The sequence below is a fragment of the Pituophis catenifer genome, unplaced genomic scaffold (genome assembly GCF_029215685.1).
Source record: "Pituophis catenifer annectens isolate HBS135680 unplaced genomic scaffold, rPitCat1.0.hap2 SCAF_3, whole genome shotgun sequence".
Classification (NCBI taxonomy): domain Eukaryota; kingdom Metazoa; phylum Chordata; class Lepidosauria; order Squamata; family Colubridae; genus Pituophis; species Pituophis catenifer.
The window spans coordinates 131,811,831-131,827,874 of record NW_027256883.1 but is presented as its reverse complement, the minus strand read 5'-3'; the positions used below and the strand labels follow the sequence as shown (position 1 = coordinate 131,827,874).

General features: G+C 38.5%; 1 protein-coding gene across 1 annotated transcript in view; it reads left to right on the top strand.

Moving 5' to 3' along the window:
• DPYD (dihydropyrimidine dehydrogenase) overlaps positions 1-16,044 on the top strand; it is a 560,719-nt gene that overhangs the window by 245,723 nt on the left and 298,952 nt on the right. The window contains exon 9 of the mRNA XM_070941074.1: positions 11,622-11,729. Coding sequence (XP_070797175.1) covers positions 11,622-11,729 — 108 coding nt within the window. The remainder of the gene's footprint in view (positions 1-11,621; positions 11,730-16,044) is intronic.

The window sequence follows — 16,044 nt, the reverse complement described above, 5'->3', positions numbered from 1 at the left end:
AAGGTGGCATCCATAGTGATCAGTGGTGGGCTGCTGCCAGATTAACAACTGGTTCACCCAGCACCAAAAATGTGAGTGTGCGCCTTTCCGCGCATGCGTGCACCCTTCCGCAGATGCACGTGGCTTCAAAACCACGGTGATATAGGATGGGATAGCACCGGGGTGGGTGGGCAGGCTCCACCCACCGGTTGCAACTACCTGTTCGCCTGAAATGGTCCTAACGGACGGCAGCCCATCACTGATAGTGATGCCTCTACCTATTTTCTGCTCAACAATATTGGGAGGTGGGCTGGACTTAAGGTCACCTAGTAACTCAACCTGTGGCTGAGGATAGATTAGAACCTGGGTCTCCCCATTCCCAATATGTCATATTAATTGCTACACCACCAGGATTTGACCTAGTGGTTAAGGCACCAGACTTGAAACCAGGAGACTGTGAGCGCTAATCCCATTGTAGGCATGGAAGCCAGATGGGTGACTGGGCCAGTCACTCTCTGTCTCAGCCAGCCCAATCCACCTTACAGGATTGTTGTTGTGGAGAAAGTAGGAGAAGGAAACAGTATTATTTATGTTCACTCTCATGAGTTATCTATATAGACAATAAAGGCAGGACTAAAAAAACCTAAAATAAATAAAAATACAGGCATGTAATTAATATAACCAGTATTTGCAAACACATCAAACAGTCTGATGTATTCTGCATAAACCCCACTTTTCCTTAATCTTTCAGCTCTGATAATTCCTTTGCAAATAGGGAGATCCTGATGATATGTCAATCTTCGTAAGATAAAGGCATTTCTATTCTATTTATTAAATATTGCTGAATTCTTGAGATATTTAGTAAAGAGCAAAGAACTCCCCCCCTCCATAAATTATGACATGGGTGTGAGAAAGAATAACAGCACAAATTTGCACATTAAGAGGAAATGTTTCACTGCTCTATTTCTGCCATTTCTTACTGGATTATTAGAAACTATGGCAAATTTATAGCAGATACTCCGTAGTTTCTCATTTAGAGTTCAAGACTAGAGTTCAAAGCTAGACTGGAGTTGACCCCATCGTCCAGAGCAGCTAAATTTGAGAGTGACATATATATTGCCTAGTCTGGGGTTCCTGTGATTTGTTGGTTGTTCTTTACTAATAATAGAAGTCAGGCTTTTGAACATCTCTTCGAGCAATGCATCCAACCTTATATCTATCTTAGATGCATTTCTCAGTCATGCTTTTTTAAAACTACAGATGGTTCTGTCTTCCTATGCTTCTTAATTCTGTATTCCAGATTCTTCCACTCAAGGTGATACATCAATATTTGATCTCTTCCCCCATCCCTGTCCCTCTCTGAAAGTGAATTTCTGCCGGTTGGGTGTTTGTCAGCAAAGGATTTTTTCCCCCTGTTTCTATCATTTCTTAATCTCACTCCCCTCTCTGCCTTTGACTAAGTATTTGTTTTTTAACATATCAAGCACTGATTGGAATGATGTATTAAATATATATACTGTAATGTGCCCCGAGGGGGGAAAAATACCCATGTAATGTGTTTGATAACAAGAGCACAACAATGATTTTAATTATTTCTGAAATGAAAAGGCATCCATAATCAGTTGTATTTCAGTTGTGGCAAACTAATTTATCCCTGGTTTCAGTTCTATTGGCTGTGTAATCGCACAAACAGATGCAATGTTTAAAACAGAAACTGAAGCAGTTTCTCTTTCATAGTCTTCCCTGTGCATTTTTTCATTCCCCCTATCTCTGTCTCTCTGTCTCTCTCTCTCTCTCTCTCTCACTCACACACACACACATATGCACACACTCTGGCATGAGTCTAATTTTTCTGTATATTTACAATTTGAAAGATAGACCAACCTGCCAGTGAATTGAATGTTGGCTAGCTGTCAAGTTTGCTCTGTACAAAATGGCTACGTTAGGCTGTGCTGTTACTACTGTTTAAATTATTGACCAGCATTTTTAAACCATGTGTATGCTTATCTGTCCCTTTCTCACCCTTTAAGAAAAACTAAACTGAACCAACAAATCACTCAAAAATAATTGTAAAACTGCTACTGATGCGGTTGTCTTTGTGTGACATAAAAAGGAGGCAAACCCAGAAGAGGTTTTGCAGATCAGACATGTCTGCTTCCAGCTTTGCACTCTTCCAATTAATCTAAAAAAGAAGTACAACAAATCTGACTGTGGGACAGGAGATGGGTTCAAAAGGTGCACTGTACAGGATTTTGGTTTTCATTTTTCCCCTTGATGATTTTTTTATGTCTCTCATTTGATTCCAATTATCATGCAAATTATTATACTGCATATGATTCCATTACAATGTTTACATTTCCAGATTCGATCCCCCGTTTTATTCTGAATCCTTCTGACCTTTCCATTGATACTTCTACTGTTATATGACCATAATAAAGATTATGGTTTGTTTGTTTGTTTGTTTATATCCACCCATCTCATAATTGAAATCCATTATAAGAGTTTAAATCCAATAATCTACTAATTTACCACTTCTATTAATTATGCAACAGACCTTTAATAGTGAAGTTTCTTCATTTTGTATCTTATAATTCCAGTAAAGGAATGTAGGTTTGCATGAAAATCATTTCAGATCAAGCCTGTGAGGCCAGTTTTAAGCCACTTATTTTCCAGCCAAGATTCAGAATTTTCTATTGCTTTTAAATGTGCCACTTAACATAATTACTGATCTAACTCGGGTGAGAAGGAGCATTATCAGTTTGGGCAGTAGGTACTTGGTACCCAAGAAAGATGCTGTTGGAATTGAAAGAAAACTTCCCAGTCAACTGCATGATGAAGTACAAACCACCTATACCAGCCCCTCCCAGAAGCTCTGCTGAAGAACTCTTAACTGCAACTCAGTATCTGGGCCATTACTTTCTTAATTGTACATAGTTACTTCTGCTTATTTTTCCTTGTTAAAAACTGATTTAAAACAACTGCTTAATAGCTTTGCCATTTAAAAACCATCATTTCTATCTTCTTCCTAATTTATTAATAAGCCTTCCTCCCCTCTAGAATTGCTTTTCCCTAGGCTTACTAATAGGCCTTGTTAACAAGCCTTTACTTAGATATACCTTTTGTACATATGTAAACAGATGAACAAACGCAGAGGGAAGTTAAAGTATCTATAGCATTTATTCAGGAACAAATATGACACATTATCCTTCTCCCACAGAAAGACCTAGTTGTTTAACAATGCTGAGTTTAACACATTGTGAATATTTTTATATTTCTACTGGTCTTTGGGGGTAGATTTGCAAAAGGTAGAAAATATTTTATAAAGCACCTAGAATGATAAGAGGGAATACAGGCAGTTTTTGATGTAATGAAGCCTCGGTTTCCATATATGTGGGTATCCTGTGCATATATGCACAAAGGTATAACGTAATTCAGCTGTTAGAAGCATTTGTGCAATTTCTGAAATTGGGACTGGGATGGGACAGTTGGGGATGTGGACAACAAGGTGAAATGCTCTATACTTATTCAGTTTGTGAGTAGATAACCAGAAAACCTGAGTTCTAGTCCTGCTTTAGGCATGAAAGCTGACTGGGCAATTTTAGGTCAGTCACACCCTCTCAGCTCTAGTGTCCTCACAAAGTTTTTGTTGTGAGGAAAATAGGCGGAATTTATTTTATTTTTATTTATTTAATTTGTATACCGAATGAGTGATGGCAAAAGACTTTTGGTGTTGCTGTTTTAGATTAATTTACTTTGCAATATACAAATTATCACTGTAGTAATACAGTGTATTTTAAATTAGTATTAGATCACTTCATTCACATGTGCTGAAACGGTCACTGAAACTTTAATCGCCTGAATAATTTCCTCCAAGTGGTAACAGTAACAAATATGTAGTGAGGTGTTTCTGCAACTAGGATTTTCAAAGTATGTTTATTTCTTTCAGCTAGACAGGTGAAAAGTGATCCCTGATCATTCCTGTATGAAACATGATTATTTCTAAATGTATAATATTAAATATGATCCCTATTACAATTTACTAATAATGCTTGCTCTGCACATTGTTGATATTTGCATTTTCTGAAATGATCAATGTGAGTGTAAGTAACTAGCTTTAGGCTACTTTTCAAATCTTCTCCCTAATAATACTATGAAAGTATTGCTGACAGCATCTTTCCCATGAGAAAAAGACAAAAACCATCTCTACTCAACCCATCTCAGTTTATTAATGATTATAGTACAGTAATAAGAATGGTGTAATAAATGACTACATTAAAAGAATCAGTAAGGAAAATGCAATTCCACTGGAAACAAGAGAATAAACAGAACAAAATAAGGCAAGAAGATGCTTATATAGGCTTGCTTCATTATGCGTATTAGTATTGCAAGTTCTCTCTCCCCATTCTTAAAATTCTAGCCAAATCTTCCTCAGTGACTGTAATTCATTCTGCAATTTTCAACCAAGTCCACTAAACTTATATTCTTCTGCGGCTCTGCTTTCTGAGTAATAAAAGCTAGGATTGTCACAGGCCTCCAAGAGGACAGGTTTGCTTCATTGCTGGAACTGCAGTACATGCTTTCCAAGGGACTTCCTTAACTTGTCCCAACTTCTTAACCAAAGTGTCTGTATTTTCTCTTTCAATAGTCCTTTCAGCTCTTTTTCTCTTAGATCACTACATTGTTTCTGTCTTCTTTTGTTATATCAAATCAAATATCATTATTATAGTCTTTGACCAGCCTTTACAGTTAAGAAAAGAGAAATAGTTTGGTGCAGCAATTCATTATTGGGGAAAAAAGAAAACAATAATACAATAAAACAACATATCTAATTACATTTTTTGTAAATTGTGTGACTTGATAAAGCCGCTTGGCCATTTGATACTGTATGTAAGTACAGAGTTAGCATCCCTTAAAAAGTAAGAAACATCATGTTCATCAGTATGACCCTCAAATATAGAGATGATTGGGGAGATTGAAGCACATCTTGAGCCATCATCAAAAGGACACCATATAAGGACATGGGCAAGAGTTCCTACCTTCCTATAAAGTCACTGTAAATAAGGAGTCCCATGAATCTTCTTGAAAACAGCGCTAAAGGAAGAGCATCAAAATAGGTCCTGGAAAAGGACCATTTATACTTGCTTAGAGTTAGAGGGAATAGTGGAGGGCTTGTGGCTATCTAACATTTAGCAACCAAATTCAGGAGCATTCGTGATATCATTTGGCAGTCAATGTCACCAATTCTTTCTTTTGCCATTGATTTGGCTTTCTCAAGCGTTAATTGGCCTAAATCAGTGATGGCTAACCTTTTTGCTGTCGCGTGCCAAAAGCAGGGGGAGTGGGGGGGGGAGTCGCACGCGCATGTGCCCACACCCATAATTCAATGTGCCCAGTTCCCCTGCGCATGCAACCCCCCCGTGCTCGCCCCGCTTTTAGCACGTGATAGCATGGTGGGCACGGTAGGCCCATTTTTTGCCCTCCCCAGGCTCCAGAGGCTTCCTAGGAGCCTCGGGAGGGTGAAAATGGCCTTCCCCACTCCCCAGAGGCCAGAAACAGCCTGTTTCCTGACTTCCAGTGGGCCCAGGAGGCCCTAAAATCAGCTGGCCTGTGTGCACATGCGCGCTGGAGATGAGCTAGGGCAACGCTCACGTGCCCACCAATATGGCTTCATGTGCCACCTGTGGCACACATGCCATAGGTTCGCCATCATGGGCCTAAATATTCAGCAGAGGCCATGATTTAAAAGTTCCTTTATGCAGATACCATGTCGATGAGACTGGCAAGCTGCCTGACAACAGCAGAGGCCTCAGGCCTGTAGGGTCAAACATGATTCTGAAGCCTGAGACTAGAATTCTGCTCCAAGTCTGAGTTTGAATACTTGCGGGTTAGCTTCAAGCCTGCAGACTGTATTTGGGGTACGTTTTAAGGTACTGAACAAAGTCCTAAGGAAATGTGAATGATTTCATAAGCTCTTTGGGTTTTATATGGGTGGTCCTATTCCATACAGTTGAGCAATTGTTTATTAATAAACAGCTGACTGCCGCTGGAATGTAATTTGTTCTGTTACCTATAAAAATTAGTTGTTGCTTGTGTGTTCTTTTGGGCAGTAGAAATGGCATAATTTACCTGGGTTGTTAATTTCTTAGAAGCCTGCAAAATTGTGCCCAAGTACTTAAAATGTTTGACTTGGAATCAATTGTCCACTTGTGCCTTTGTCTTTTGTTGGGAAAAAATAAAACATTAGATTTATCATAGTTGATTCCTAATTGTTCCTCATTACAGTAGGATGCCAGTTTCTTAGCACCCGCAGCATGCCTACAGAAGATAAGGAGGGAAGAACTACATCATCAGCATACAGTAGAATAGGGAGATGTCGATCGGCTAATTTAGGCTCATGGAAATCAACTCTCTGATGGATTTTAATGTGACGGTTGATACATATGTTGCAAAGCAATGGTGCTAAAATGCATCCTTGTTTCATCCCCTTGAGAGTCTGGATAAATTCAGAAAGGTCCTTTCATGGTTACATCTTACTCTAAGGCCAGTTTTATCATACAGCTTTTGAATTAGGAGCAAGCATACTTTTGTCTATAGAGGATCTAATAAGAATGTCCTAGAGTCTAACTCTCAAGATATTTTTAAAAGCTTCCTTGAAATCAATGAAAGGTCCATACAGATCTAAATCAGAGTGGTTTGTGTATTTGTCTGTCAGCTGTTAAAGCACTAGGCCAGTGATGGCTAAGCTTTTCTGCAGTGCCGAAAGCGCACGAAAGCACGCGTCTGTACGTGCACACCCATAATCCAATGAATGCATGACCCCCATGCATGCGACTCCCCTCATGCATCCCGCCCCCTGCGCATGCATGTGTGATCCCTGAGTGCGCCCCGCACATGCACACATGACCCCCTTGCATACACCCCACCGCTGTGCATGCACATGCCACCCCCTCATGGGCACCCTGCCCCTGTGTGCCTGTGCGCACATCTCCCACATGCGCCCCCCCATGCATGCATGGCAGAGACCCAAAAACAAGCTAGCCGGCAGGAGGTGCATGCTCATGTGCGGCAGAGCGGAGCTGCGGCAATGGCTTGTGTGCCCGCAAAGAGTGCTCTACGTGCCACCTGTGGCACATAGGCCATATGTTTGCCATTACGGCACTAGGCAATGGTCTATAGTGCTTCATCCCAGTTGAAAACTTGGATGCTTGGGGTCAATTATTCCCTCATCTATTACCCAATTTTGGAGTTTGGTGGACAGGGTTGCTGGCATAGAGTTTGTTAATGATGTTCAATAGACTAATTGGCCTATAATTAGCTACATCATTCCTATCACCCTTTTTATATAAAGGAACAATTATAGCTTTTCCCTAGTTCTCTGGAATCTTACTGTGTGGTTAATGTATGAAAAAGAGACCAAAGCAATGGCCCACCAATTTGAATTGGATTTAATTAGCTCAGGGGGGGATATGGCCACTCCTGGGGACTTTACCACAGTTAAGCTGATTAATGAGATTTTTAATTTCCTTGCACATGACTGGGGGCCACTATGGTAGTATAAAAAAAGGTACATCCATCACATAGGTGTTAGCATATAGATCACAATAAAGGGTTCGGAAATGACATACTCAGGTACTTGACGGGATGCTACAGTGCAATTGTGTAATGCTGGGAACAAATGGGAATGATTCATTATAGTATGTAAGGAAGAATTTATGGACTTTGTAGCTTTGATTAGCTGTGACCATATTTTCTTCTGATCCTGGGTTTGTTTTTTTTGTTTTTTTTCCTGTTCTGAGCAGAGCTTTATTCCCCCCCCCCCCCGCAAATCCTATAAAAATTGGATGGAATTGGCAGTCAGTGAGACAGCATAGCATTCTAATAATGCAGCTTTGGAGCTATGAAATATTTGTTAAAAGTAGAATGCCTTTGTCTCCTGATCAGATTATTATTGCCTTTGTTACAAAAGTTTGGAGTTTAGCTGTGAAATTGAGTAGTATCATGGAGATCGAAATCGTGGAGATTGAAAAGTATGCACTTTCCACTGAGTGAAACATTGGGCTATTCTATCTTCAAGGGAGCCATTCCTTCTAACCCTGTAAGAACTGTCTCCCATTGAGCATTTTAAATGTGCCTTAACTAGGTTCCTCATTAAGCCGTGTCAAAATTTGCAAACGAACATTAGGAAAAGTGATTACTTTCAGACTTAGGAATTATGCCAAAGTGCTTAAGGCAAGGGGGGCAAGTCTCTAGAAATTATTACATAACTTATAAAGGATAACTAAATGTGTATGGAGATTCTCAGTCATCCAGGTCATTATTGTCCCAGTAGTGCTTTTTCAAGAAACAACTGGACTTTTTGATTTTTCTTTGAAGATGTTTCACTTCTCATCCAAGAAGCTTCCAGAGTTGAAAAAACTTCTTGAATAAGCAGTAAAATGTCTTCAAAGAAAAACAAGAAAGTCTAGTTGCCTCTTGAAAAAGCACCTTTGGGACTATAGAGGATAACTTGTGAAGTGTCTGAAAAATATATTGCCCAGGGAAATTAGTTTGGACAAAGCCATTTAACATTTGCATGTTAAGCCTATTTACGAGAGGTAGCAAACTAAATCTAGCTAGATTATAATTTGTATCTTTGAAGGATCTGGGCACAAACAGTGGCCCAGTTACTCATTCAGGAAGACAGGCATTGAAATGTTCACAGAGAGCTTCATTATTACAACCAACTCTTGTCTTGAAAATCCCCACTTATTAATATATTTGCACCAGGGATCTTACTCAGGCAAAGAATGAGGAAAGAATCAACATGATTACAGATTTGGGTGACCTAGAAATAGAGCTGTTGAGGAGGAAGATGGAAATTAATACACAGTAAAGAAAATTGGGCAAAGATTAACAAAGCCGACATAGTATTCTCAAACTAAAGTAATAGCCTAACAGACAAGCTGTACTATACTCCCTTTTACAACTTCTTCAGTGTAGAATATATTCCTGTGAATTTACAGAAATCTTCTGTCCTCCCAGATGGCATGGCCTTGAAAGAATAATATTTGTTTTTAGGCATTTCACATTCCCTTTAAAATTTTTGCAAGGGGATTTCCAATTATGCCTATCCATGTCTTTCACAATAAGAGTGTACGGCCACTGCAAAAGTCTGGGAGGAGAGCCAAGCCTGAGAGAGAGGATGGCATAAGCCCCAGAGTTCATAATCTCAGCCAGCAACCCACCTACACAGTAGATTGCTCCACCAACTCCAAGGTCAGGACCAGATAAGCACAGGAGGCATAACACCCTTGATTTAATTAAAAAGAAGATACAGACATCAGTTGACCCTACAGCAGATGAGGAAGAACTACTGGCTCAGTTGTTTGGCACTCTTTCTACAGAAGAACAAACAATTACAATCTATGCAAACTTGGAGCATTTGAATCAACTGCTGCAACTGAGACTCCGTCAACACTTTATTGTCCTCTAGCTGTCCTCCTGTTGAAATGTTGAGAAGTTCATTCTTTGGATGTTTAATACTCCCTCCTCAAAAAAAATAACATAGCAAAGGTGTTCCAACCCCAAATCATTCAGATAAATGAAGGGAACACTGAGTGTTCAATGTACACAATCCTTCTATAATCCCCCTCCCCAGATGATCACCCCACAGGGAAAAATCTACAAAGAACAAGACTAGTCAAATTACAGCCCCATCCCCACTGGTTTCTCCTGTATGGATCCTGGTTGTATCCATCCAATGGCTACTCCATTTAGCACTAACACTACTGGCTGTTCCTCTTTGAAAGTGGACTCTCTCCACAGAAGCCCTGAATATGGTCAACCTTCTGACTCTGATTCTTAATCTGGCTTTCTTTGCTCTGCCCATGATACTTTTCTTATGGAACTCTCCAGTTCCAGACACCATCCATCCTAAATCGAAGTTCTATCTACTCTCCCATCTCTAATTTGCTCAACCCAAGTGTTGCTCCTTGTGAACAATTATCCAGAGACAGCACCCCAAGCAAACCAACAAATTAACAACTACATCCTGCTAATTTTTTTTTAAAAAAAATGATTTATATGCCGCCCTTCTCCGGAGACTCAGGGCGGCTTACAATGCGTTAAGCAATAGCCTTCATATTTTTGTATATTTATAAAAAGTCAGCTTATTGCCCCCACAAACTGGGTCCTCATTTTACCTACCTTAGAAAGGATGGAAGGCTGAATCAACCTTGAGCCTGGTGAGATTCGAACTTACAGTAATTGCAGACAGCTGGTGTTAATCACAATGCTTTTAGTCTGCTGAGCCACCAGGCTCAGCAGACTAATCTAATCTCTTCTTAGAACATAAATGGATGAATCCTGAAGCAATCATACCCCGATTTTCTTGTGTTTCTCTCCCAATTCGCTATGCTGTTTTTTTGGGTTAGGAGACATCGATGTTAAGGGCATTTTCAACCCCTCCCCCAACTTCTCCTCTAGCCCCTGCACAACCTAGCTTCATAGGAGACAGACCTAGTACTGGAAGTGGGTAGTGGTAGTCTATGTTCTGTCTTTTAAATCTCTTGGACCCAAACGCCTCAGCTGCTGTTTTTCTTTATATTCTCTCCTCTCTCCTCATCAGCTTTCAGCAGGTTGGAGGGACAATGTTGGTTTCACCAGGACCATTTCAATGGCCTTTTATGCTTACTCAAGGGTCAAGTGCCTTTCAGACTTTGTTTTCTTGGACATCTTCCTGTGGGTTGAAATATACTCAGGTTTTCATTCCTTCTGAATTTACACTTAGAGCTGTGTACAAAACAGCTCAGCTAGCACATTCTGCCCATAGCATTTCTCCCTTTTGATTGACGCTTGAATTACACTCTTGTCAATTGCCTCACAAAGAATCCAGAGAAAATGTCCTTACAGTCATTAACCATATAAATGCCACCGAGACTGAAATCTTTATATAGTCATCCCAACTTGTTTATCCCAATTGTTTGAGATGCCATGTGTCTTCCACCAGAAATAATCTTTTTTTTTAAAGTAAAGAAAAGTTACTTTTCTTGTCTTGACTGCTGATTGAGACTTCTAGCTAAAATAAAATGGCATCTGACACTGTCCTGAATGTTGTATAAGAGGCTTTGAGAGACCACAAAGACATTGTTTTGACACAATTGGGATTAATGTGTCATTTTTTTTGAGTTCCATTCAAACGGGTTACATAAATCGTTCTCAAGTATCATTTATTACACTAAACGAGAAAACCAACCAGAAGATTCAACACATTTCTTGATGTGTATGTACCGAATATTCTTTTAAGAAATGTGATATTTTTGTGTGCGACATTTTGTAGCAGAAAGAAACTTTTTAAAATGAAAATCATTCCAATATGTACAAAAGTGCTTATGTAGAAAAATGTGTCAATTGTTTCCTTTTTAGTCAGATATTTAAACGAATCAGTTAAGTAGCAAACTTGTTTATCCAGATTTCACTGGGCTACACATTGAAAAGTTTAAGGTTCAAATCCTGCCTCTGCTATAAAATCACAAAAAATTACCAGAGAGAAAGAAATGGTTGCCAAAACATAAATCTTTTGAGAATTTGTGTGCATTTTCAGAAGAAAACATATATCCCTTTCTTTGTTTTTTCATTTCATTATTGAATGTTTACTGTCTTAGGTCTACCAGAACCAAAGAAAGAATCTATATTTCAGGGATTGGGAATGGAAGAAGGATTTTATACATCAAAAGAATTCCTACCACTGGTGTCTATGGCAAGTAAACCAGGTATATATGCTATTTTATTTTGTTTGTTTAGTTAAGTATATGCAATATTTATATGCTGTCTTTTATATTTGGTGTAATACATTGCATAATGCATTAAAATACATTCTAATTCCAAAACAGTTAAAAGAATGAGTATTGGCTAGAATTGTATTTGCTAAAAATTGGAAAAATGAGAAAGCACCAATGCAAGATGAAGTTATTAAGAAAATAATGGAATGTGCTGAAATGAGCAAATTGACATTTGAAATTAGAGAACAAGAAGATAAACAATATTATAGATATGGGACTTATTTTATCAATGGTTAGATAAAAAAATATGGAAATGAAATATGATAGAGATTTTTATAATATAAGAATTGTAGAAGTACAGTATATAAAATATAACATAAAGATGTATTATTATTGGATCGATTTAGGATGATGAAATGAATGTTATAATACAAATTAACTTAAATCTTAGAATATTTCGTATAAAATGAGGGAAGAATAGCTATAGTCAAATAAATGATTAATGAGAACAATAATACGTAGATATATATTAGATCGATAATATGAGAATTTAGATAAACTGTGAGTTATGAATATGGTGAAGACACACAAAAGACTTGTAACCAACCGACACACTGAGTGTAATTGAAGATGGCTTTATGTTTTTATGTATGTTTGTTTAAAAAAAAAAAAGAATGAGTTTTGGAAAGAAAGATAAAATAACCAAGGCAAAGAATCAGATTTCATTGTACTTGAATAGCACATAGTTCAATTTTTCTCCATCGTTACCAAATGTATTGGGTTTTTAACTAACATCATCCTCAATTAATGCATGTGCAGGAAAACAGAACCATATGTGGTTTTTTTTACCAGTTTTAATTCAATTTGATGAAAATGAATTTGTTATTAAAATTTATTTCAAAGGAGAAAATAATTTTGATGAACTTTTCATCATACGACTTAATAAAGCCTTGGTAAGACCTCACTTGGAATATTGCACCACAATATAAAAAAAAAGATGTTGAGACTCTAGAAAAAGTGCAGAGAAAAGCAACAAAGATGATTAGGGGACTGAAGGCTAAAACATATGAAGAATGGTTGCAGGAACTTGGTATGTCTAGTATAATGAAAAGAAGGACTAGGGGTGACATGATAGCAATCATTCAATATTTAAGGGGCTGCCACAAAGAAGAGGGGCCAACCTCTTCTCCAAAGCACCTGAAGACAGAACAAGATGTAATGAAAGGAAACTAATCAAGGAGAGAACCAATCTAGAAATAAGGAGAAATGTCCTGACAGAACAATTCATCAGTGGAATGGCTTGACTTCAGAAGTTGTGGGTGCTCTATAACTGGATATTTTAAAGAGGAGATTGGACAATTGTTTGTCTGAAATGGTATAAGGTTTCCTACTTGAGGAGAGGGTTGGACTAGAAGACCTCCAAGGTCCCTTCCAACTCTATTATCCTGTTATTTCATAGACACAATGAGGATTCTTTCACTTACTCAGTTAAGTGGTGAGACGGAATGACTTGTCTTTCATTCTGTAGTTCTTTTTCCAATAGGTTGCAGCATCTCTGGTTATTTATGTAAGAATAACAGTATGCAGAGTTGGAAGGGAATACTGCTCTACCAGAAGTATTGAAAGTCACCATTTTTGTTCCTTCTTTTTCTTCTTCCTTCCTCAGAATCTCATATTAGTCAAATACTTAAGCTGTGATTTACAACATTTTTAGGGACTCTCTTTAAAATTCCTATTTTCTTTCTGTATTCATTCACTCAGTGAGCCTGTTGCCTGGGACTAGTCTACCTTATATTCTTCTTACAATCTCTGTTTACTCAGCAAGAAGAAATCATCCCATCACCCACAATGGGCAATCAGCTCTCAACACATCTCTTGCAATCAGTATCTATTCAGGAGATAGCCTTTCACCATTCATAACTCAGTAGAGCTTCCTTGTGATCATACAGGAACTCACTATTAAAAGACTCCAGTACATATGAGCAAGGACAATCACAAGAAAGATGGATTAGGTATACACTTTCCCCATAGGTTAGTATCTGTCACATAGAACCAGTAGATCACCAATAAAGGCCATTCACTATATTGCAAGATTTCTTTGGAACCATTATAGATTTGTTATGGCTCTGGTCTTAATATAGATGTACGTGGACAGATTTTTGCCTGATTGTCAGACAAATCTTTTAATATGGTTATTTAAAATATTTCTCTGGCCATCTATTTTATACCTGTTAATTAAGGCAGATTAAACCTGATTTAAATATTATATTTGTCCTTTTGGATGCTGGCAAAAATCTCTTCCATTTGGTAGTGATCTTACATAGTAATATATGTAAATTATTCACCTTATGGATAGACTACATGAAAAATCTCTACCATAGTTGTTGCACTGAGGAGCCAAAGTATATACTAGCATATACTGCGCCAGTCCAATAATGATGTGTGATCTACATGTATAGTACATATTGTTTTAATTGACTGTAGGTATTAGCACAAAAAGGTCCAGAAATATTTTACCTCTTAAATGAGTATGTGTGTGTGTGTGTGTGCGCGCACACACACACACACACACACACACGCCTCCCAGATAAAATTAGAAAATATTTGGCATATAGAAATCCAATGTTCATAAATATGGCTGTAAAATAAGGTGATCCAGTGCATGGATCCCTAACCCTCAGACCCTGTTAGGAACTGGACTGCACAAGCGGCAGGCAAGTTAACAAAGCTTCATCTGCATATTCACGGGATCTAGGTTGTGTGCAACAGCCCCCCCCCCCCGGTCTGTGGAAGAATTGTCTTCCATGACATCAGACCAGGGGTGAAATCCAGCAGGTTCTGACAGGTTCTGGAGAACCAGTAGCGGAAATTTTGAGTAATTCAGAGAATCAGCAATGCCACCTCTGGCTGGCCCCAGAGTGGGGTGGGAATGGAGATTTTGCAGTATCCTTCCCCTGCCACGCTCACCAAGCCACACCCACAGAACCGGTAGTAAAAAAAAATTGGATTTCAGCACTGCATCAAACCCTGGTGCTAGAAAGGTTGGGGGCAATGATCTAGAGATGATTTTGGAGTAAATTTTATTTCATTTTTACTTCATATAGAGTCAGCTTAATGTTTTTTGTTCTTAAAATTGTATTTGAGGTTTTAAACTCTTGCTGTAAAAATTAATGTCTGCACAGAGCACAGATCATCAGATGAGTGGGGGGTGGCCTGTCAGGCCTGGAAGTCATCTTTTGCATTGGACTTTCAGGCTTGCCACATTTAGTGCTGTGGGAAACTGGGAGGGGGGATTGTATGGAGCTGGGGAGACATGTAGCCATAATAACATTCCTTTCTCTGGGAGTCAAGGACATCTTGCCCTGTACCTGGAGGGGTGTGATTGGGAGGCATCTCCAGTTGGGATGGTGCATTGATTGGGCCATGTGATGGACATGTGAGTGCTGGACAGGGACTTGGCTTTTCATTTGGGTGGGGAAAACCTGGAAGCTTTCAGATTCAGGTTTTCCCAGATGTGCCAATATGACATCTCTAATAAAATGGAACTTTGAATCTTCTTTCATTGGGGGTGTTACTTGAAACCCTGACATAAGAATTATAGTCTATTGATAATGGTTAAAACATATTCTTATGAAGAAAAATATCAGAGGTGCCTTCGGGATATACATTTGTGTTAATTTACATTATCATTTCAAAAATTACAGTAATTTATTTAATTGTTTAAAAAGTAAAACAACATTAGAATGATTTTAAGGTCCCCCCCACCCAGTTTTTCTTAATTTTCCAGTGCAGTAGTAAACATAAGCTTACGTGTAAGTTTTATTTTTTTCTACATAATGCTTTTTTAAAATAAAAGAATTGAGAAATTAATCTGGAACAGTTGAAATTATATCAAAAATCATAATAATCTTACAATTCTATGGAGTTGGAAACATCGATTATAGATTGCTGAACAACATTGTTCACATTCAGGCTATGACCTTGCAGATTTATACTAAGGTTTATCTCCATTGTGTCTTGAACTGCCAACTTTCTGGTTGCACCAGCTCTTGCCAACCTTGCAATTTGAAAGCATGCAAATGTAAGTAGATAAATAGGTACCACTTAAAGTGGGAAGGTTTTCCTGTGTTCCTATGCCTTCAGCATATATGTCATCCTGGCCACATGACCACAGAAACGTCTTCAGACAACACTGACTCCCTTGGCCAGAAAAGAGAGATGAGGACCACTCCCTAGATTCAGTCACGACTGGACAAGGGAAACCTTTACCTTTTTCTTTTAGTATGCATTGCACACAGAATCATAC